The 23206-nt window shown below is 30.9% G+C and overlaps 1 protein-coding gene across 20 annotated transcripts in view; it reads right to left on the bottom strand.

Moving 5' to 3' along the window:
* Window positions 1-20981, bottom strand: part of LOC106462807 (bromodomain-containing protein 3-like) — a 129002-nt gene extending 108021 nt beyond the window's left edge. For 2 of the 20 annotated variants that reach the window (XM_022390158.1, XM_022390165.1), the window contains exons 1-3: window positions 20109-20526; window positions 11077-11179; window positions 4929-4968 (exon numbers count right to left, since the gene is read on the bottom strand). In XM_022390158.1, coding sequence (XP_022245866.1) covers window positions 4929-4968; window positions 11077-11093 — 57 coding nt within the window. In that variant the 5' untranslated portion in view covers window positions 11094-11179; window positions 20109-20526. Of the gene's footprint in view, window positions 1-4928; window positions 4969-5801; window positions 5897-11076; window positions 11180-12231; window positions 12298-18713; window positions 18818-20108; window positions 20527-20633; window positions 20717-20844; window positions 20867-20954 lie in introns of those variants that run through there. The other 18 variants (XM_022390159.1, XM_022390170.1, XM_022390156.1 and 15 more) reach the window with 12 other exon arrangements.
* Between the last annotated feature and the right edge of the window lie 2225 nt (window positions 20982-23206).

The following is a 23206-nucleotide window of genomic DNA, read 5'->3' as shown; positions in this document are numbered from 1 at the left end:
TCCCATTACTTTTTCACATATAAAAATATAAAAAATAACATGTCACCGTAAACACGTTATCCTTTATGGTTATTTATTTTCAAAACAATAAATACAAATTTTTTAAATAGATAAAAAAAGATTAAAGTCTAAAATCAGTCAGGGAAGTATATAATTTCATTTAACTATACCCAAAACACAGGGTATCAAGAGATATTTTGGATATGTTCATTTGGACCTTGTAATAAAATTATTATTTTCAAGCATGTGTAGATACTCAAATTATGTCACTTTGTTATATTGTTATATACTACAGACAAGACATTTGTTGTTATCAATAACAGAAAGGGTCAGAGTAAACTGCATTCTTCAGTAAAAATCACTGTACATGAAATTGCATGAACTCCTTTACGTTTTCTCATTTACTTCAGTTTTGCTTCAGATGGAAATATATAGAGTGCATAATGCTTTTCCCACCATATTTAGTTTCCACATTTACAGATGATTAGGGGAGGGTTGATTCGAAATGTATTAGTCACAAATCAACTCATTTTCCTGCAGAAACGACCTTGAAAGTGGAATTACATAACAGGTGTGTATCTTTTTAAGTGTATAATTAACATTCAAATGGTTTGAGTGGTGGTAGTTTTAAGTTTAAATGACTGATAAATTAAAAAGATAAATCCGTGAGTGATAATAAGGGGTCTACTTATAAAAATAGATAATTGGGGAGATGTTGAGATGCATGTAAAGATGTTCACAGAATGAGTAAAGGTGATCACCATTTTAATTCAACTCCTTATATATGCTTTGCAATTCTTAGTATAATGGCACATTATTACAAAAGCTTACGTTTATGATTTGTGAAAGTACAGTGGGCCTTCCTCCAATACAGGGAATACATTCCTCAATCAAGCCGTGTTGGAGGAACTCAATACTTTATAGGATTAACAGGGATATAGGAACACAGCCACTGTCTCCAATAAATGCTTATATATGGATTTTTTTACACATAAATGAAAAGCCCTACCTATAGAGTATTGTATATGAACTAAAAATTTAAAATCGTAAACATAATAACATTCACATGTGATATCCTGCATCTGTAAATGAAAATATGTTAAATGAAATAATACAATACTGCATTTTATTGTAACATTCACCTATGAATGATGAAGGCAAAGACCTTTCATTGATGAGAGGAAGACTTGCAATGATGATGATGATAATAGATTTGGAGGCTGAGAGGTAGTTTAATGCCGATGGATCACCTGGACCATCGGAAAATTCAGCCTCAAAACTCCAATGAAGCAGAAGTTGATGGGATGGGGCCTGAAGGCATTACATTGGCTGAACTGGGCTTCATAAAGTCATTAATTTTCAGCTGTTTCCTCTGCAAACCTTTCAAGATTTCTCTGTAGGGGTGCTAGAACATCACTAAATCATTTTTTAAATTTAATACTTCTCTCCATTATGGGATCCATGTCTACAGCCATTTCTGCGAGCTCATCAGCTTTACATAGGAAATCGGACACAGCCTTCACTGTGAGGATGGATTTAGCAGGTTCTGCCTCTTCAGCATCTTCATCACTGTCACTGGAGGCTATCAGTGCTTCAAGTTATTCATTCATTGGCTATTGGTAATGGGATTCCAACAGCTCAACAACCTCCTTATCCCTCACATTGTCAAACTCCTCATCTCTGATTTCTTTAGCAAGTCTCATGGTATCGGCAACTTCCTTCTCATCCATTGGAAAGCCCTTGAAATCATTCATGACTTCAGGCTAAAGATGATGGCAGCAGGCATTTATGGTAGACTATTTCACCTTGTCCCATGACATCTTGGTGATATCGACACAGTCCTTAATGTCATAAGCTTTTCAAAACTTAGTTAAGTTTTTGAAAACACCAGTCTATAACTTGAATTGCATGTCAGTAGACATTCCTGGTTTAGTAAGACTTGAATGTCTTTATTACTCCTTGGTCCATTGGTTGCAGGATGGATGTGGTATTGGGAGGTAAAAATATTTTCTCCACATTAGGATAGCTGAATTGCATTGTGTCAGGGTCATGGACAGGAGCATTATCTAGAAGAACCTTAAAGTCAAAGTTCTTCTTTGTCAGGTATTCTTTAACTTCATGCACAAAATTATTTTGCAACCAGTCATTGAATAGCATCCTAGTTACCCAAGTCTTTTTTATTTGAACACCAAACAACAGGCAAATGTCACTTACTCTTGGCTTTTAATGTGCATGGGTTTGTGAAGTGATACACTAACATAGGCTTGCATTTAAAGTCACCCAATGTGTTCCCGCAAAAAAGCAAAGCGAGCCTATCCTTAAAGCCGGATGCTACCTTCTGCTCCTGGGTGATGTATGTCATGTTAACCATCTTCTTATAAAAAAGCTCTGTCTCATCTGCATTAAACACCTGTGAAGGAGCATATCCTTGTACCTTAATGAATTCAAGGAACCACGGTCTGAACCGTACAGCTGCATCGCTATCAGCTGACCCAGCTTCACATTATGCAGATTGAAGCTTTGCTTAAATTCGGCAAACCAGTCTTTACTTGCATGAAACTCAATGGCATCTGCAGCACTTCCACCCTCATTGGAGACTACATATTCATACAAACTATACGCTTTCTCACGTACAGCTACACTATCAACAACAGAACCTTTTTTGTTCACTGATCCACACATTCAATAATTTCTCCATCTTTTCAATGAACAGATTCCCCCTAGGCACTTGAGAAACCTTAGCACTTATAAGGGCCTATAGATGCTACACTCATCCCACTTTGTAACTTATCAAGGATCTGAATTTTCTCAGCTAATGTCATAACTTTTTGGCTTTTGTTTGCTTCACGAACACTTGGAGATGCTTTACATTTCAATTCCATACTGCTATCTAATGGTAATTACGAAAAGCAGCAAAAAATGAAAAAAATAAATTGACTACATGGCACTAAACTTAGCTCGATCACTTAGACATGTGGTGGGGATGGAGTGAGGCTCGGGAAGCTGAATATTGTTTATTTCTATCCTTTCTGGTATCCTTTACTGTGCATGTCACAAGGTGTGTCTTACATTCAAAATTTTTATTAAACTACTTTTTATTTATGTTATACCAATTAGTATAGCATAAAATTTCAGCTAATGATCCATATTTCAATAGTATATAAGTTTTAAGTTCTTAATTCTATAAGGCAATACTTTAAAAAATCCTGAATTTTCCCTTGTGTTACACACGACACATTTTCCTTAGGTATCTTCTCTATTTTAACCACACACACACACCCCAGTAACAACAAAATGAATTGCAAATTACTCACTATAAAATTGTCATTGCTCAGACAAACCATAATTTTTAAAGCCTTCAATTTCGTTTGGTTACAGAACTATCAAATAGAAAATCAGACTCCCCCTCCTGTCACAGCCTCTCTTTCAGGATTTGTTATTAGTTAATTCTTATGTTTAATTATATATTATCTATAATCAACAGAAATTCAATGTTTGCATCTATCAAGTGACATGTTATATTACGTTGTGTTCTGAACACATAGATGGTTTATTCCCATGGGAATGTTAATGACTAGCTTGGATGAATTTGCAACAGCTCTTGTCCCATAATTAGAAAGCCAGAAAAATTTTGAGAGTTAGGGGAAGTTGTCTTATTTTTGCATGTTATTAATCTATGTTCTTTAATGCATTATTTAATTATAAAATGTAATTATATTATAGATGTATATTGTTACAAGCTTAAAGCTACTTAGGATAAATGAATGTAGTTTCATGTTACAATCTGAAGTCATTCTAAAAAGAAAATAAGGGTAATTTAGATTTATTTCAATTATTTTTTGGTGCTTACAGGGTTAGTCAAATTGACCAACTTTGTATAGAGTCAGGGTAGAGAAAATTACAAATAAAGTATAAAGTTTTATTGAAAAAAAAACGTTTGAACTATATTTAGGAGATTTTAGGGGTTACACAAAGGAAATTTAAGATTTTTGAGATGACAAAAATTATTTTTGATCTTAACATGAAAATTACTTTGCACACGGACTATTCAAAACAAATTCTCAATATATATTCATGGACAAATCTGTATTTTAGTTTATCAAAAATACTTCACTAAAAAATATGATTTTTTGTATGTGAAAGACTTATAATGTTAAAATGATATAGAGCACTCATATGTTTGCATGTTGGGCAAACCACACATAATCAAATTTTCCATGTTCAGCAGATAATTGGTGGCTTTTATTTTCGCGTGTATAAACAAATCCGTGTTGGACGAACCCACGTTGTAGGAGGGTTTACTGTAGTCTAATACAAAATAACTATTCTTATTAGCCTGCTATAGCTGGATTTACTGTAGAAATGTTAAGGAGATCAAATTAATTACTACAACTGTCTTTGCTAATATACAGAGGTGGTATGCATTTTGGTGATGGGTTTAATACTTGTTTCTTTAGAATGGATGGTAAACAAAGTTGGCAGCTGAAATATTATCACAGAAAAAAGGCAGCAGAAGGGAAAACCTTCTTACAATTTCTTTGCTTTTTCCCTATTTTATGTAAAATATAATCTTGTAAAGGAGAACACGTGAAAAAACAGTAGTCATCTTCATCAAGATGGAAAAATATGATAGAATGTTGCCCAAGTGCAAAATTTTTGGCACAAGGTTTTTCATTAGTTATATTTTCAAGAACTGAATAAATCATACTTATAGGAGAAGATTTTTTTCAACATTTTCTAGTTGAAAAATGGACACTTAAGAAAGCCTGGCCCATAAGCTTCATCTAGAAAAGATGGGCCTGTTAAAAATATTACATTTTATGCTAATATCATAGGTACAAGTAACATTCTTAATATATGATTAAGAACCTTTTTACATATACTTATGACAAAGTATCAGTTGGTCTAAAAAAAAAATTTCAACTTACCACATTATTGTGCCCACCTTCACCTTGAGAGCCACCCATTCTGTGAACAAATACTAATATTTCAGTTCACACCAATTCTAAAAGAAAATATTTTATGTCCTCGTCTGTAAGCAATATAACTTAATCATTCCACAAGTTTCTTGTTTGTCTACATATGTAAAAGAAAAAGCACATAATGTAATTTATATTATTTATTATTTGTTTTTACAAAAATGATGGCTTAGACATAGCATTGATTAGCAATTCACATGAAGTTAACATTTGAAGTTTTAACCTAATTTCATGAATTAAGATATGCAAGATATTCTACAATGTATATAGAAAGTATGCATTATTTGTGGACTCTTTAACAACTGTACTTTAACATACGGTACATATATCATCCAACATGAAGGTTCGACTTTCAGCCCATAGTTATTATTATGGAAAGTGATACTTTTCATCACAATTTCCAAATCATAGTCAGAAAAAATACAATAATAAATATTTCAATTTTCAACTGCTTTATAACAATTTAGTCCACAAGACTGTGATAGAAATAGGTACATCCCAAACCTTAATCCCAAAAATGCTGTATATTACTTTATATTTCAAGCATGCCTACTGATGATATTGGAAGTGTCAACTTTTCATAAAGATACTCTTGAAATACTGAACAAAAACTATTTTTAATAACCCTTGTTACACTTTATGAGTAATCACAGAAAAGATTGAACTGGTAAAATAATTTATCTATGTATACATAGCCATATTTTTTAACACTTTGCATTAAGTATAATGTACTTGTTTTTTTTTTCAGTTATGCTTTCCTTTTAAGTAAACATTTGGTTAGGTATGTGGTTATAACCTAATGATACAACATCTAATGCATACCTTGTTTTCTATTGTAAGAGACTGTCCAAAACATTTCACATCCAAACAAGTTTAGGCATCTTGTTGCAGTGTTGTTTGATGGAAAATATGGCATGCTTAAGGTTAGAGAAAATTATTACATTTCTAACTATTAAGCTTTCAATCACCTTTATCCTTGGGCATGCACTGATATTTTTAAAGCAGCTTTTGCTAACTTCAAACACCTTTTAACATATGAAGTAATAAAAAAAAAACAGTCATTAAAATGAATGAAATAATAATTAGTCAGCTTTAGTATTATAAGTGAAAAGGTTATAAAAGGCTATTTGGCTCAATGAGGCAGCCCCTAATCCAAATTAATATTTTTTTAGCTACAGTTAATTAACATATTTTTATATTTATGTCTCTGCAGAGAGACATGCCATTTTTTGTTTCTTCTTCCAAACACTTTTCAATTAACTGCCATTCCTTCATTTCTCAGCAGATTGACTTGAAACTTGGTAGGGTTATACCTAGGTCCAATATACCCAGACACTTTTTTTATTAAGATCTTTGTAAGTATTTCATGGGATCAAAGGTAAAACAACCCAAAAAGATATATTTTGGGTTTCTGTGCAGTTAAATTTACTTCAATCAAGATGAAAATGGGAACAAATATAAATTTTCATGTGCCCAGCATACTGACATAGAAAAAAAACTGGATTTGCCCATTTTGAGTCTTTTTACGGAGATCAGAGCTCACAAAAGAGCACAATTCTGGAGTTTTTGGTCAATTACTCAGCTATATTTTGACCAACTTACATAGGAGCTGGTACAAAGATAATTTTCTACGTGTCCTACACACTGGCAAGCAAAAATGGTGGACTTGCTCAATTATAGTAATTACAAGATTGGGGGGGGGGGGGTTTCAAGATACCACAAAAAGCATAATTTTAGTGTTTCTTAACAATTACTCAGCCGTATTTCAACCATTTTACATGGGATATGGTATAAAGTTACTTTTTTACAGGTCCCAAAAAAGATATATGGAAAATTTTGGAATTTTTGTCTTTTGCTCAATTTTTCAACAAGGAAAGTGCAATTTTGGATTTTTGTGAACTATTCAAGTGTATGTGAACCAACTTACATGGCATTTGGTACAAAGATACCTTCTTGCAAGCAGTGGTATAGACAAATTTTGATTTTTCTGGTGTCAAATTGGCCATGTTAGGATTGTGTGGTGGTGATGTATTTTCAACAGGCAAGAAGCATGAATCTAAAACAGTCTTGATAAATATTTGGACTATTATGAAGAAATAAAATTAAGATGCAGCTACATTCAAAGGCTCCTAATTCGTATGTAATTTGCAACATAAGACAAACATAGTTTATAATTACTTGAGTTAAATAAGTTGATGTATATAACTATGATGTGTTAAACGGTTAGTGAAATGCATTTTTAATAACTACTAAGATATCTCTCTAAACACAATGACTTGCTGAGACAACTTCTGTGTTCTTGTTAATGCACTTTTTATACATAAATGCAGAACTCTGAATATTTGGAATGGAGAAAACTGCTATCATGGATGCAGACAAACATTGACTTCATTTTGCTCTTTTTACTCTATTCACAATCTTACAGTAATCTTTTGTTTGAATTTTGCTTAGATTCAACAATACAATGTCCATACTATTCCTTACGATCCTGTTTTACAAACTTTACCATGCAGCAATTTCAATTGGTTATTTCAAGGACTTTGTTGTGAGAAGAGCAAGGAAAGCATCATGTGCAAACAATTCAATGCAAAAAAAATGTTGATATATTACTAAAAGCAGTTAATAATAAATGAAAAATTTTAAATTCTGATATTATGTTTTTGCAAAAAATATAGAGGAACACCATTTGTTCCTCAGGAACGTGTAATGGTTCCATATTTTTATCAAGAGGTTGAGTCTCAGGAACAAAGAACTTCAACTACTGTGGCATACACTGAATTTACATATAGTCTAACATTATATTTTACTTTCTGTAAAGAAAAGGCCTAATTTTTTGCAACAAGATGAGGAACAAAATGGTAAGGTTCTCAAGAAAGCATGAATCAAACCCAATTAGAAATATTTCTGAAGCAGTTAAATATTACATAAATTTGTTAACATAAGAAATTTGCTTAAATAGCAAATATTGGCTTTTATAGCTCATAAATATTTTTAAAAATTATTTTTTAATCACTTTCTGAAAAAATATAAACTGAAATAGCAGCAGTTGGAAAAAACCAGCAGGTCCTACTGTTTAGCCAGTAACCACCAAAGGTCACTGGCATTTTATGCCATTCAACATTCCAAGCACAATATGAATACTGGTATCAATTGTAAACAATGATCAACATTATTTAAGAAAAAAACCACACTATGTGATTGACAATCAATAACCTTTCCTACGAACTCATTCAGTATCATTCTTATGCATCTTTTAGCTAGATTACCCAAGTTTAAAATAGCAAGTAAACAGTTCATTCAAGCAGTATTTACCATTATCATATATTTCTTTTCACTTCATTATTAAAATATATAATTACTATCAGAAAAATAATGGGAAAAAATTTGATATTACACAAAATAATTTTTTAATTCAAATCACAATGCTTCCTGGAAATTTGTGGCAAATGACTAGCTACTGTATATCTGATAAGGTTATATAACTCATTAATCACTTCTTTGGCTTTTTTTTTTGCACTTTTGCAATTAAATTTTAGAGTAACTGGCAAACATTTACCACTGGCCAAAAAAATTAGTTTTAAGCTCTGATAGTATAATCACATTGATAGTGAGCTTGTTACTTAGACCTCACAGATGGTGCTCATTCACAAATGGTAATCCAAGCAATATGACAGTTACATTTATTGGTTTTCCCCATTTCTTTCAATATGAATTTATTGACAATATTTTTACATATTTCATATACATTGCCTCAACTTATCTATGCAGTACATCTTTACTGTATTTGTTTGCAATTAATGCTTGGTAAGCTACATCTACAACATATATTTAAGCAGTGTCTGGACACTTCTACTAGGGCAGTGTGTATCACAGTATTTTTAATTCAATAAATATGATGGTCTCAGAATATATTAAAAATATCACTTATGAAGCGGTAAACATGCAATTTGGTATGATTTCTACTTATTAGGACTTATTAGAAATGTGAAATGGAAAAGAAATCCAAGAAATATTTTGTGCAATACAAGTAGCAAGCCCATTAGAGCAAGCTGTGTACATGTTGCATACCATTGTGACACAAGTCTCATTACAAGCTCCAAAACATACATCCCCTCCCCCCAATCTAATTCAGGGATGTGGAATTCATAATGCTCACTGCCCAGAACAAGATCTGTTTGAGGAAAAATTTTTACCATTACTTTGCTTGTTGAATAAATATGTTTTTTAACATAGTTCATTTTGTTGTTAGTAAAACACATTGAGTAGTTTTATAGACAGACAAGTCTGGCTATGCATACACGAGAGTTGAGAATCGGTTTCTCAAGTCATGATTGATCATCTGGTTTTAAAAACCAATCAATGATTGATTATTAATTAGTTTTATCTTATGTGTTTAATTTTTATAAGCCATCAATAATATAAGTACTCTTTATACCTACATCAGCATTACTGTGCAATTATTATGTTAATGTTCAACCATGTTATTTAAGTTAAAGGTAAAAAATATTAGTGGTTTTTGTTATGTATTTGGAACTAACCCAAAACAGTGTAATATATTTATCATAAACCAATTCAACACTCTAAATTTCTCAAATAGTCTAACTGTCTAGTGACTAGGACATACATATTATTCACTTTAAACTGATAAGAAAATTTAACAAACTTTTATTTATTTATAATTAAACTGAAATCGTGTAATATCACAAGCAATTTTCAATAATTAACTTAACTTTCTCGAGTCTGAATTGTCTAATTAACTACTGACAAGAACATACACATATTCACAAAATTATTAAACACTTTAAACTAATTGGAATACCAAACAAACTTATCTTCTAAAAATTTCTCTTTAAGTTAGCTAGAAGTCTAGAAAATACATCAACAATTGGTTTTACAGTTTACAGAAAAATCTGTTTATCTTTTTATCAAGATCAGCATCTGCCATTGTTGCTACACCGATAACTCTGTAAGATGCATTTTGATTGGTTCTCTTTTAAATAAGCAGCCAATCATAAAGCTTGTTCTATTACAGATGTTTGGCAGATTACTTTACTGGAAGTACAAAGAAAAACCCAAATGGCCTGAAAATATCAAAAGCATATTTGATAATATAGAATATATGATTGATCAGTTCATCAAGAGGAAAACTCATCAGTCATCAACCAAGTTGATTAATGGGTACACCATTAGCCTACACTAACAAAAATGGTGCCTGATGAAAACTCCAGTACTGGAGTTAAAAGCTTGCACTAAGTGTGTAGAAAATGTTGATAAATCTATTTTATTTAAAATATACTGTTGCATATCTGCTTGTTTGTTAATTTCCTGTAGAAATACTTTCAGAGAAACTTCAGTGATACAAGTCCTTTCTTAATTAAAACTAGTTTATTCTTTCTTGATACAACTTTGAAATACACAGAATTTCCACAGTCAGTTTAACTTAATTAATTTTACAAAAACACGCCATAATTCACACACTTTACTTACGGCTTGACTCGATTATCTCTATCTATATCCCATTCTGCTTTAATTGCCGGGCTTATATACTAGAAAAGAGGGTGCCTGGAACAGACTAGAGTTGCCAGGACAATTCTAGATCCTTTGAGAATCTCATGACGTGTTACCAGCGTCACATGACTTCCACTGTCGTAACAATACTTTCACTTCTTTTTAAGAATTTAAAAGTTAAGAGATGAAGAATTAAGAATTATACTTATTTGAAGGAATAAGATTGTTTTAGCACTGTTTTTCTAGTTATTTCCACACTAAACAACTTACTGTTTCATATCTACAACACCTTTTACATTTCTAAGGCAAAATCTTAAATACTTTGCATGGATGTGGCAGATTAGACTTATGTAAAATAACTGTTCTCAGCTCGAAATGTCATGGCTGGGCACATCGCTAACATACTAATATTAATATCATAATTAGTACATCAGTAATTGTGTATTTTGTTATTTGTGAATAATGTATATCATGCTATGAATGCTCTTATCCTTTATTTCCTTTCACACATAGACATACAATAATAAGCCATAACACAGATAAATGTAAAAATAGTCATGCACTTGGCCACAATCACTGTGACTGTCACCTTAGTTTGCTTGCCATGGAGGAGAGGCTTAGTAATGCAATAGCCAATTTTCTGCCTCATTTTGAATCTAGTAGAATTCCATACTAGTGGTCCTCTGGTTAGTCTAAAGTGAAATGAATTAGGCATGAGTATTACTTAAAACATACATCAGAAAACTCCTTACATAAAACACAGGCCTACTTGTAGAAAATTGTATTTGACAGATCACAATGGCAGACACACAACTAGGTCTGCAAAGTACTGTTTTCAAGGGGACACAAAAATGAAGGATTCCCACAATCACATGTTCTCAGAAAAACACTGAAAATGTTAAAAACCATAAAGCATACAAACAAATATATTTCAAGAGTTTAGGTGCAAAATGCTATATACTCAAATCCTGAGGTGCCAATGATGTTGTACTGATGGATATGCAAGCATATGGATATTAGCATTGCATCCAAATATAAAATAGATTCTGTAAAACTTTAAATAAAGGTATCAACTAATAAAATTGTCATAATCGCAAAATTGTGCATACAACATTTTGAATCTAAGTGCTTCTTTTATATATCAATACTCCAATTTTCACTGTAAAAAATCTATCAGCTCATAGCAGTAAGAAAACATATGTATTAAAAAAATAATCCATGTTTCACATTTCAGTTTTTTTTGTATCTTATGAATTAGACACTTTTAAAAACATTACTGTATTGCCACTTTACTGACTTTTAAAAAACACTCTACATCTGTGTAAATACCAGTGATACAGATAGCTAGTTTATCCATGTAAAACATGCATAATTTTTAAAGAGAGGTGTGTCATTTTGTATTTTACATACATCAATTACGGATGTGCTATCACTAATACGCTACCATAAGAATTTGAGTGCTTACTGGTTGCACACTGTGAAAATGGCTATTTTTCCACATAGACGCATCGTGCTTAAAAATAAAACAAACCACAACTAGGAGTGTATCAATACACTGAACTACTGATAAATTGCAATTATGAACATCCCAATAGCAATGAATCAATGGTAAACTTTAAAACTGAAAGCAATCACTGATAGTATCCTCAACCATCAATTATATTCCCCATTCCATTTGTTTTATTTAAGCCATTTCTTCATAATTTCCCCTTTGCATTAGACTGGTTATATGGTCTCTACTCACGTGTAAGCCTAAAAGCTCGCATGTCACATCCGCCATTAGCAGTGATGCTCACACAATGGACCAAGCCTGTATCGGAGAATAAACAATTACTGAAACTCCAAATTTACTATGTGCATCTTCACAAAAATTGTCAATCTTTTAGTAAAAATGAAAAGTATGTTGAAAACAAAAAAATCATTTTTTTTTTTAAATTGTGTGAAATGACAATATCATGACAGGGATAACTTTTAATCACTTTCATATTTTATTTACATAATCTCTAGAATCTCCTAAATGAACATCAAAAGTTTTTCAGCAACATTGTATATTTCATCTGTAAATTTCTTTACACAAACAACAAATCGTTGAGTCTTCTATTTTTCACAAAGATTTAGCAGATGGGGCTATTACTGATCTTACACATTTTTATGGAATCAATAAACTCACCCAAATTTCAAATGATGCTAGAAAAAAAACATTGAAACTGAAGAGATGCCTCTGCTTAAAAAAAAAAATTATGTGGAACAAATTGAATAGCACAGATTCAAAGACATACTGAAAGTCACATATAAAAATCCAAAACTGAACATTTATGTTTAAGGGTTATTAAACTGCATGGTGATCACTTTCCTAACATGACAAACAGCTTTATGCTTTTGTGTAACAAGCATTGATTGTAAAAGTCTTTTCTGTACAAAACAGGCTCAAGACAAAGTTCAAATACTCTATGAATACTGAAAAGATACTGTTTAATAAGAATTGTAACAATAAATCCGAAATTTCTTTGTATGATCCCAGTCCTGCAATTAAAATGTAGGACAGTGCTAAGAGCAAAAGAAAGATGAAGCTTTCACAACTATACAAACAGAGAAAAATTAATAAATGTATAAACCATGTGTCTGTTTTTTATAGTACTTTCTTGAGGCTAAATACACAATAAGATAATATTGAAACATTCAAACTCTTATAAATGATTCAATCATTACATAAACCAGCATACAGACACTAGTCTGTGATGCTGAATTACTGACCATCTTTGGCAAATACTAATAAGATGCAAAACTTTTGTTCCATGTCTGCAAAAAATAATTTAATGTAGACATTATGATAAATAAACATCATATGTTTAAATTTATAGAAATTATGAAAACAATCAGATTTTCAGAGCATTTTATCTCACTTCTCAACGTACGAATCCAAGAATTTTTCAAAAGTAAAAATCCTAAAAGTTATGTTTTATTTTTTTGTGTGTGTTTGATGGGATGGAGACAAGTAGATTTTTATTGCACTTTGTTTCTTGGACAAATATTTTTTTGCAAAAATTCCACACTCCTGTCATTATTGTTTAATTAAAATTAAGAGCGGCAATACAATAAGCGTACTGCATCATCTACTTTTGATGATTTCAATGAATCTTGGGACCATTTTTCTTTATAGTGAAACATGAAGATTTTTCGCATTCCTGTATAACTGACTGTGAAGTTGCACTACTTGGATGAAATACAGTCACACAAACTGCCAGAAAAAAAAAAATTCACTTGCTCTAGATTTACTTGGACAGCTCAAATTATACCCATAGCTTCATTTATATTTTATTTTTTGAGGAGCAGAATGTATACCAAATTCCTCAGTTTTAACCTGATAACTATCTACTGTTATTTTTTGTTCAATAATTACACAAATATATAGGGAAAGGGTAGATAATTAACTTTTAAGAAAAACTACTTATAAATTAAAATAAACTGTTCTTCAGTAAATACCTTTTCAACCAACAATTTTGTACTATCAAACATGGTAATGATGGTTTATGCATTCACCAATCTACCTGAATATTATTAATATAATACCAGTAGATGATAACAAAACAAAATGTAAAATAATCATATTGGCATGTTTTCACTCTAAAGACTATTGAAATGATAAAATTTATATCTGAATTATAGTGGACCATCACATCAAGACAGAAATCTTAAAATTATTTTCCCACAAAAATATGCATGACATGCATGATGATATCCTGTGATTCATTTAAAACTTTTGATAAAAGTGTGAACAACACAAAAAATAAAAACAACCTATTATTATCACTAACAAGCAAAAACTATGTATTGTTTACAGAAAAGTCAACCCATTCCAACCTCAAACATTCAAACTGTTAAACAACCATTATAAGCAAGTGCCCATGTTGAGACCAGATGTTGAGTAACTGTTATGTCCATTACCTGAGAAAGGCCAACTTTCAAAAACTAGTTTTATTTAAAAAACTACTTGGATAAAAGCCTTTAAAATGTTACATTACGGGTAATGCTTGGAATTTTCTAAACAAATCTTTTAAATTTGCTTAGAAAATTTGTAATTTAATGTAGTTTCAAGAATATAAAACCATTAATAAAATGGAAGATGTGGTAGAAAGTAGAATAGCAAAATAATAAAAACATAAAAAAAAGCTAGAAACTTTTGAACTACACCTAACTTCAAAAAACTTTTAGTTCATAACATAAATATGGATATAAAAGATTATGTTTATGTTATCAGCATACTGAGAACAGACAGAAGACTCAAGGGTGAAATAACTTTTTTTGCTAATAAATTTTTATAAAAGATGATTATATATTAACTTTTTTTGTATGATCACTAGTGGAATTTGCTAATAGACTAAACATCAGGCTCATTAAAAATTACATTAAATTAATTAAAGAAACAACCTAAAATATAAAAAAAGAGGTTTTGATAACCACAACGTGCAGGGCACAGATGGTGCATCATGTAGCTTTGTTCCTAACAATACACAAACATAATGGCAATATTTTGATTACTCAGATAGTTAGAATAATTAGAAACCCTAATTTCAATTAGTTGATTATTAATATGGGTTGTGACTACCTTGTAACTGTAAAATAATATATAATTCAATGTACTAAATATATTTTTATGATATTTGGCAAGGTTTTATCAAACGTTACAAGTTTGTTGTCTACAAAAGTCACATTTTTAAATAAAAAGTATTTTTACTAAACACTTATCTCAGTAAAATAATTAATGTAGCTTTCAAATACGTATTTTAGAACATAAAAAACATATCAATCAATAGAACAGTGGTTTTCACACTCATACTTCAAGTACGTCAAAGTGTGAGTATGACCATTTACAGAGTTACATTCAAAAGTTAATCAAATTTCTTGACTATCAATGTATGTGAATAAACTTGGCATCAAAACACAGTTGATAAATCAGATTTTAATATTATATATGTTTTGAAGAAATATTTTAAACAAATCCTCAACCTTCCCTGGTCTGAGAATTCTGACATTTGTTTTCTAGGTCTTCTCCCTAGAAAAGTACAGAATTTAATGTAAATTACTTGTTATAATATATATATATATATTATTAAGACAAACTATAATTTTTATAGCCTTCAATATTTTTTGTTTATAGTCATAGTAGACTAAAAAAATCAGACCCACTTGCCACATCCTCTCTTTCACAAATTGCAAACAACTCTTTCTGAGCTTATATACTATATTATTTATAACCAATAGAAACCAAAGATTTAATCCAGCAAATGATGTATTATACTACATTGTTTTCCATACATCTTTAGTTTTAAAGTTTCTCTCATAGTGTTCAAATCAAGAAGATTTCAGAATTAATTTAAGGCTCTTATGCCATAGTTAGAAAGGCAGTTCAATTATGATAGTTACAGGACATTCTTTGCTTTGTGATTGTTATCATTTTGTTCTTTATTTAAGTAAATAAAAATTATTTAGTGTACTAGTATCATTAGTGTAAAAAAATAGGCTTAAATTTCATCACATTGACCAAACCCCGTAGGGAAAGAGTGAAATATATTTTAAAAACCCTATTATGTATTTGAAGTAGCACCACAATGTTAATGGGTTGAGAAAGATCTAATGAGTGAATAGTCTACATAGGGAAACTGAGACAATAAGAGATGGATTCACATTGAAAAACTTTTTTTTTATTGGTTATAAACATGTCCATCAGCCATATAAAATTGATTAGAAAGCAATCTCGAAATTCTGAGACAGAAAAGGTGCTTTTCTGATGGGTTTGGCAAACTTACTGATATCTCAGCAAATCAGGAAAGGAAGAGATTCAAACTTTATTTTCCACCTTGTAATAATGTAACTGGTTGGAAACTAGAGGCCTATTATTAAAATTATTAATTTCTTCAGTTGAGAAATCAGAGCTCAGGTGCATCACATAGCAAAGAAAAATTAAGGTTGAGAATTTTGTAGATATTTCTTTTGAAAGTAAAAATCAAAAACTTACATAATATAAAAATTTGAAATATAAACTATATTTTCATGCTAAGTTTATTAATATATATTGTTAATAAAGTTGTTTAATTTCATTTTAAATGAACACTGTATAAGGTTGTGATAAGCTTAAAATAGCCAGGTCTGTATGCTTAAAGTTAAGCTCAATAAACTAGAATTAATTGAAAATAATAAAAAATTATAATGGCAATATTTTAATTTTTGGACAGTTGTAATAATTGGAAGCATTCATTTTGATGAATTGAGTATTTTCCTGCCACTAACAGATTTAATCATAATTTTGATTAGCAAACAGTTGTAATATCTGAAACATTAAGTTCAATTAGTTGACTATTTTCTGGACAATCAATTTAATTGCTATTTTTGATTACTGAATATTTATAAGTATAAAAAGCAGTAATAATCAGGAACACTAATTTTGATCAATCAGTTATTTTACATGTCATAGCACAATGTAGTCAATGCTCATAGGTAATCAAATATTTTAATTGAGTTAATCTTCCAGCTCCACTAATCAGTTAATCTAAGTCACTCGCTTTTTCCCTTAAGATCCTCATTACAGCTAAAAATACCCAAAGATTTAATGTAAACAGTAAATTAATTAACTTACTATTTATGCCCCCCTATCAATATCATTATTATATGTAACACAAAGCAAAGGTTCAAGTGCTGATCTCCGAGACACTCCATTAGTAATAAGATCCAGGTTGAGTGGACTCCATTTTACTTCTCTCATCCAACCATCTTACAACTCAATTAGCTGGTCTTTCATCAACCCCAACTGATGTGCTTTTATTTTAGCAAGTCTATTGTGTGCCACCTTATCAAAACCTTTTCACAAATCTAAGTTCATGAAGCCCTCATCCTTTCCATCACAAAAATAACAAACAGACGTATAAAACAAAGTTTCCATATGGTGAACCAATGTTGGTTTTCTTTTATAACATGTTTCATTAAATGGTTTTCTAAAGCTTATTTTATCAGACACACTAAAATTTTTCCAACCATCAAAGACTAATTGGCCTATAGTTTCTGGGACAACTCTTCTCACTCTCTTTAGATTAACACTAGCAGCTAATATTATTTATTTGCTGAATTGATACATTATTGAGATGGACTAAATTTCATTTTAATTGTTGTTCTGGATGGTTCCACTGAAAAATGGAATAAGAATGGTGGGCCAAATGATCTTATTGAAGTTTACATGATTATTTAAGGAATAAATAGAATAAAGGCCCCTAATTTTTTGTTCTATATTTTGAAGATAATAGGATGAGAAGACACAAGTTTAAGATGTGGAAAAAGACAGGCTAGGTCCCAGTTAATAGTTTTTATTTTTCTAACAAGGTGATCATTTTATAGAATGAGTTGTCACTGGCAGTACTTTACAGACGCTTATGAAAAAAATCAATGATTGGATGATGTCATGAAAAATAAGAAGTGGGTTTAAATTTTCTCAATGGTAGATGTGCAAGAACAGCCTCAAAGGACAAAATGGTCTTTTGTTGTCATTATGTTTTATATAACTTTGCTTTCTCTTACAATCTTAAATTAATGGACTGGTAATTCTTTTGAAAGCTAGTTCAATATTAGTGTCAAAATAAGAAGGAATTCAGTGAAAAAAATAACTTCCTAATGTATTTTTTGTTTCTGTATTGTTTTTTTTTTATTGTATGACCCATACTAGCACACACTTGAGATAAGAAAAATTGGGTTTATATTTGTAGATGTTTTCAAAACTTTTATATGTACATTTTTGATTGAATTACATTAATAAATACAAATTGCTTTTTTTTTTTTACTTGAAACATTTATTTTATAGTATAATAAAAGTTGCCTATTTCACCACTAACAGGGTTTACTTAATTTCTTCATCAATTCCATTAATTGTCTACTTACATGCACAGACTTAATCGGATTTTATATACTTACTAAATAAAAAAAAAAAACTTAAAATATTGATTCTGAAATAGGTTAATAAGAATAAATTAGTTTACCATGTTTCAAGTATGAGGTTTTTATTATTCACCAAATACTGTATATACAGTCATAATATGGCAGTATTCCAAGAATACCAAAAAAGATTTTAATTCAAAATATTATTGCTGTCAGTATCATTACAATGATCAGAATTGAGAAACTTGACAAGACCTATTACAATACTAATATATTTTTGGCCACTGATAAAAATGTGCCAGTTACCCTAAAAGTCACCTGTTGGTTCATCAAGTCTGTCCCATTCAGTAAACTTTAAATTTACTGCATCCACAAATTCTGAAGGCATCCTATTCCAAAGGTCAACCACCCTGTTAGAAAAATAAAACTGCCTTAGCTGAAGATTACTCCTACCTTGCCAATTTTTTTTTCCTCTTGCCTTGCCATCTTCACCATTAAGTACGAAAAAAATCTATCAATTCCATTAATCTTGAAAACCTCAATCATACTAAATTCCCCTTAATTCTTCTTTTTAAAGATAAAAATTCAAAGACCTTAACTTGTCTTCATATGAGAACCTTTCCATCCCATATATCATACTGGTAGTTCTCCTCTGAAAACTTTTCAACAATTCAATGTCCTTCTTAAAGTAAAGATCCCAGGAGTGAACATAATAAATATCCCAAATGAGGCCTATGTTACCTATACATAGAAATTATAGCCTTTTTAGGCTTAAATTCAATACTTCTGTTAATACAAACTAAAATCATACTTGCCCTCACACTAATAAAAGCATACTGCCTGAATACCTAAATGTCTAATCAACCAAAATACAAATTTCCTTGTCTTACATAACACTATTAATGGTTATTTCTAACAGAATTATAATATATATTATAATATAACCCACATGTATTATTCTAGTTAAAAGCCATCTATGGTTTATTTGCCCAACTCACCAAATAATATAAATCTTTTTGTAAAACAGTAACATCCTCATCACAAACATTCTGTAATAGCAGCACCCAAGACTTAAAATCAGCAAATTGACCACTCATTTATATATATATATATATATATATGTCATTCAGGCAAATCAAAAAGGAGAAAAATCCTAACACTGAACCCTGGTCATCCTACTTGTGACATTAATCTAGTTTGGCTATATTCCACTTATGAAACCCTCTGATTTCTTCCAACCAGCCATTTTTCAATCTGAGCCAACTTATCCCCCACAATTACAGAACTTTATTTTTTACAAGCCTTTTGTGTGGCTCCTCATCAAATGCTTTCTGAAAATCCAAATACACACCCTTTCCCTCATCTAGTTAAGAAATAGCTTCTCCAAAATTTTTCAAAGATTAGTTAGCCAAGATTTTCTCCTAGTGAAACTATACTGGCTATCCAACTCGTAAACATATTTTATTAAACTTTCCCCATTACTGATGCAAGAGTAAGTTAAATTACCAATTAGGATGAAATATAAACAATATCTTCTTATACAAAAACAATGACTCTAATTTGAGTAGTTACAACTTAGGTGGGTTAAGTTCAAAAGCATTAGGGTTAGCAACTTCAAATAGATGAATGCCGTTTAGGCCTAGTGGCAAAATAGCACATTAGTTATTATGTGTAACTTGTAAGAATAAATTTCACACTCACCGGTTAGGCTATTATCGTAAACAGCTAACGCAAATACCAATCACAATGTCACACAGCGAATAGTCACCAGTTTAGTTATAATACTTATATTGTACCTCTCTACGATAAAAGTTACACTAACCTAATCTTCCTTTAGTTTCAAGTTCAACTTTTTATTGTGACTGTATATATGATCTACAATTTCAAATACAAGCCAGACAGGCAATGCATTATAATTTCCATTAAAGATACAATTCCATTCTGAATTTTAGCTTTGTCTGTCCATTAATTTACTTTTACACATCTTACCCTTAACCCTAATAAAGTAACAGAATATGGCGGGCAAATGTTACACAATGAACAGAGCAATGGCTTAACATAAAGTATAGCCTATAGGGCCTACAATTAACCCTACGGTACGTACGCCGTACACGGCTACGATATTCTTTACTAATTCCTCATAAAACAGAAATGCCTATAAAAGAAATAAGTGTACTGGTCAAAAATGGCACTTTTTCTCCAACAATAATTGAAATTTAAACTAACCTTACAATAATTTTTCGAAAATCTACTGTAATTAACATTAACATGGTCATTATCAGTGCCAAAATAATGCTTCAAAATTAGTGTTTTAAGCTTTGTTTTACAAGTAAATAATATGAAAAACATATTAAAACAGTAATACAGATTGACTACGATAGCCTTTGATGTTTCAAAAACTTAATTTTTAGAATACGAAATTACTAAGTTCCCTTACCATGAAATGTTATATCTACAATATATTTTCACAGAAAAACAGTCAATTTGTATATATCATTAAAAATACATGATCGTCTTTAAAGTTATTAATAATATATATGTAAATACCTGATATTTTACCACAGCGAAAGTGTTATTATATACAAGTTTGTATGTTTATAAAAGGTGTTGATTTAGGTAAAATACTGAATAATCTCAGGTTTTCGTTTCGCAGTACTTTTGAAGCTAGTAGTAAATGCTCAACTTCAAATTTACTTGCTACGTGAAATAATTAAACTTTGGTAGATTAAACTTTATTATTGTAGTATTCAAGTATGCGTTCTCCTCTTCTTTCTTGTTTATTACTGTTAAAATTTAAAAAATTGTAGTACACTAGGAACTACAATATCCACGTTTAATGTTACAACCTTGTCAAATTAATATTCAGTGTACTAACTATCACATCTATTACATTCTAAAATCTGCTGATATAGTTTATTTATTTACGAAGTTAATATATCCTTAAACAACAGAAGACATACATATATTTTTAATGTTTCAGATATCATTTTCAAATAGTTATAATGTTATTATATTGTTACGTCTCCGTTTGTTAATTGATTTTTCCGTAACTTTGTTCCGACGAAATTTTAACGACACAAGTCTTTCTTAATAAAAACTGGTTTATTCTTTCCGAATATAACTTTACCGATACACTCAACTTCAACAATCGCGCTAAACAAACGCTGTAACGTTTCTCGTGCTCTCTGACTGCAGTTCAATTACTCACTGTCTACCCACACATTACATTCCCCTCTTTTATATACCAGCCTACCCTATATCTAGTAATTACTAGAGCATTCGCCAAATTACAGGATAGTTCTAGAAACGTGGCGTCACGGTGGTCATGTGACTCGCTGACGCAACAATATTTTGCTCTGGGCTCTTTTCGAGCTCAGGGTCAAATTGTTTCAAATCAAAATACCTGCCAAAGTAACCAAATAAATAACAAGCACCTTCGTTAAATGGAATGTTGTCCAGTGGAATATCAGTTAACTGTTTTATGACTATCCCCTAGCTTATATCAACTAATAATGAAGTTTATCTCCGCTACATCATGGACAAAACGGGAAACCGAAACCAACGCCCTGTACATCAAAGTGTTCCAAAAAGCTATACACTTGACTTTACATATCACTAAAATCAAATATATTGGTCCAGTTAAATTTGGTATGTTAACAGATGAAAAAAACAACAATAAAAACGACTAAGAGTATGGTGGTCCAGTGATTAGTGCGTCGTATTTGTAGTCGAAATATTTTGATTTCGAGGCTTACTTACAACAAGTTGTTGTGTCTTTAAGCATGACGCTTACCCATATTGTTTCACACTAACGATCTATATAATAAATATCAGAGGATAACTGAGGGTTAACCTGCAAATAATTGGTATTCCGTCCACGAGAAATATGTCAGCATTCTCATCTGTGTATACTATTGTAATCGTAGTTCAACACCAGCTCTATAGAATAGATTTAACTTTGAAATAGTTATTGTTTTTAGGATCAAAACCTTCATTTGACTGAGCAATATTAATATATAGCATAATAATATTACTAACTTTCCATTCTCAACAATGGGCATTGTAGGCTCAATTTATCAAGGGAATGAACTGCTCCAACAACTTCAAGACCATGCTTACAATATATTCATCAACTGTTGAGACTTTTCATAGTTATAATATTGCTGTAGCCTAACCCAGGCATTATTTGAGGATTTTGAGCACTAATACTAGTAACTTGTAAACTGGAATTTGTGGTTGTCTTTAAGACTTTTAACTGTTCACAATGCGAAAACATTTTCAACAATTATAAGTGATATGACCATAGTATTGTTACGACAGCGGAAGTCACGTGACTCTAGTACACGTCATGAGATTCTAGAAGGATCGTGTCTGTTCGTGGCACCTCTAGTCTTTTCTAATAATGGCTGGAGACGGCTTGAATGGGTAATGAAGAAAAACTTTAATATAAGTTTAACATAACAGCAAATGTACAACGTTTCGACAAGGTTTTGTCATCATCAGGTACAAGTAATTTACACTGACACGGATATATATATACAGTATTGAACAAAAAAGTCACATGACCGGAACTGTTGTGAAACTTAGAAGAGGTATCTAGGCACCCCGGGGTGTTGGTTTAGAGTAGGGTTGTTTTGTTCAATTAAGATGGATTCCTTGATTTGTCGTTTGTTTATGTGGGGTTCTTTGTTTAAAATGACTGTGTTTTTAATAGATATACTATGATTTTTTGAGTGGCAATGGTGAAAACATGGGACGGTTTTTTATTGTGTTCTGTCAATCTGGTTTCCAATTTTCTT

Source organism: Limulus polyphemus, unplaced genomic scaffold (genome assembly GCF_000517525.1).
Source record: "Limulus polyphemus unplaced genomic scaffold, Limulus_polyphemus-2.1.2 Scaffold1256, whole genome shotgun sequence".
NCBI classification, from domain to species: Eukaryota; Metazoa; Arthropoda; class Merostomata; order Xiphosura; family Limulidae; genus Limulus; species Limulus polyphemus.
This window is presented reverse-complemented; position numbering and strand designations above follow the sequence as displayed.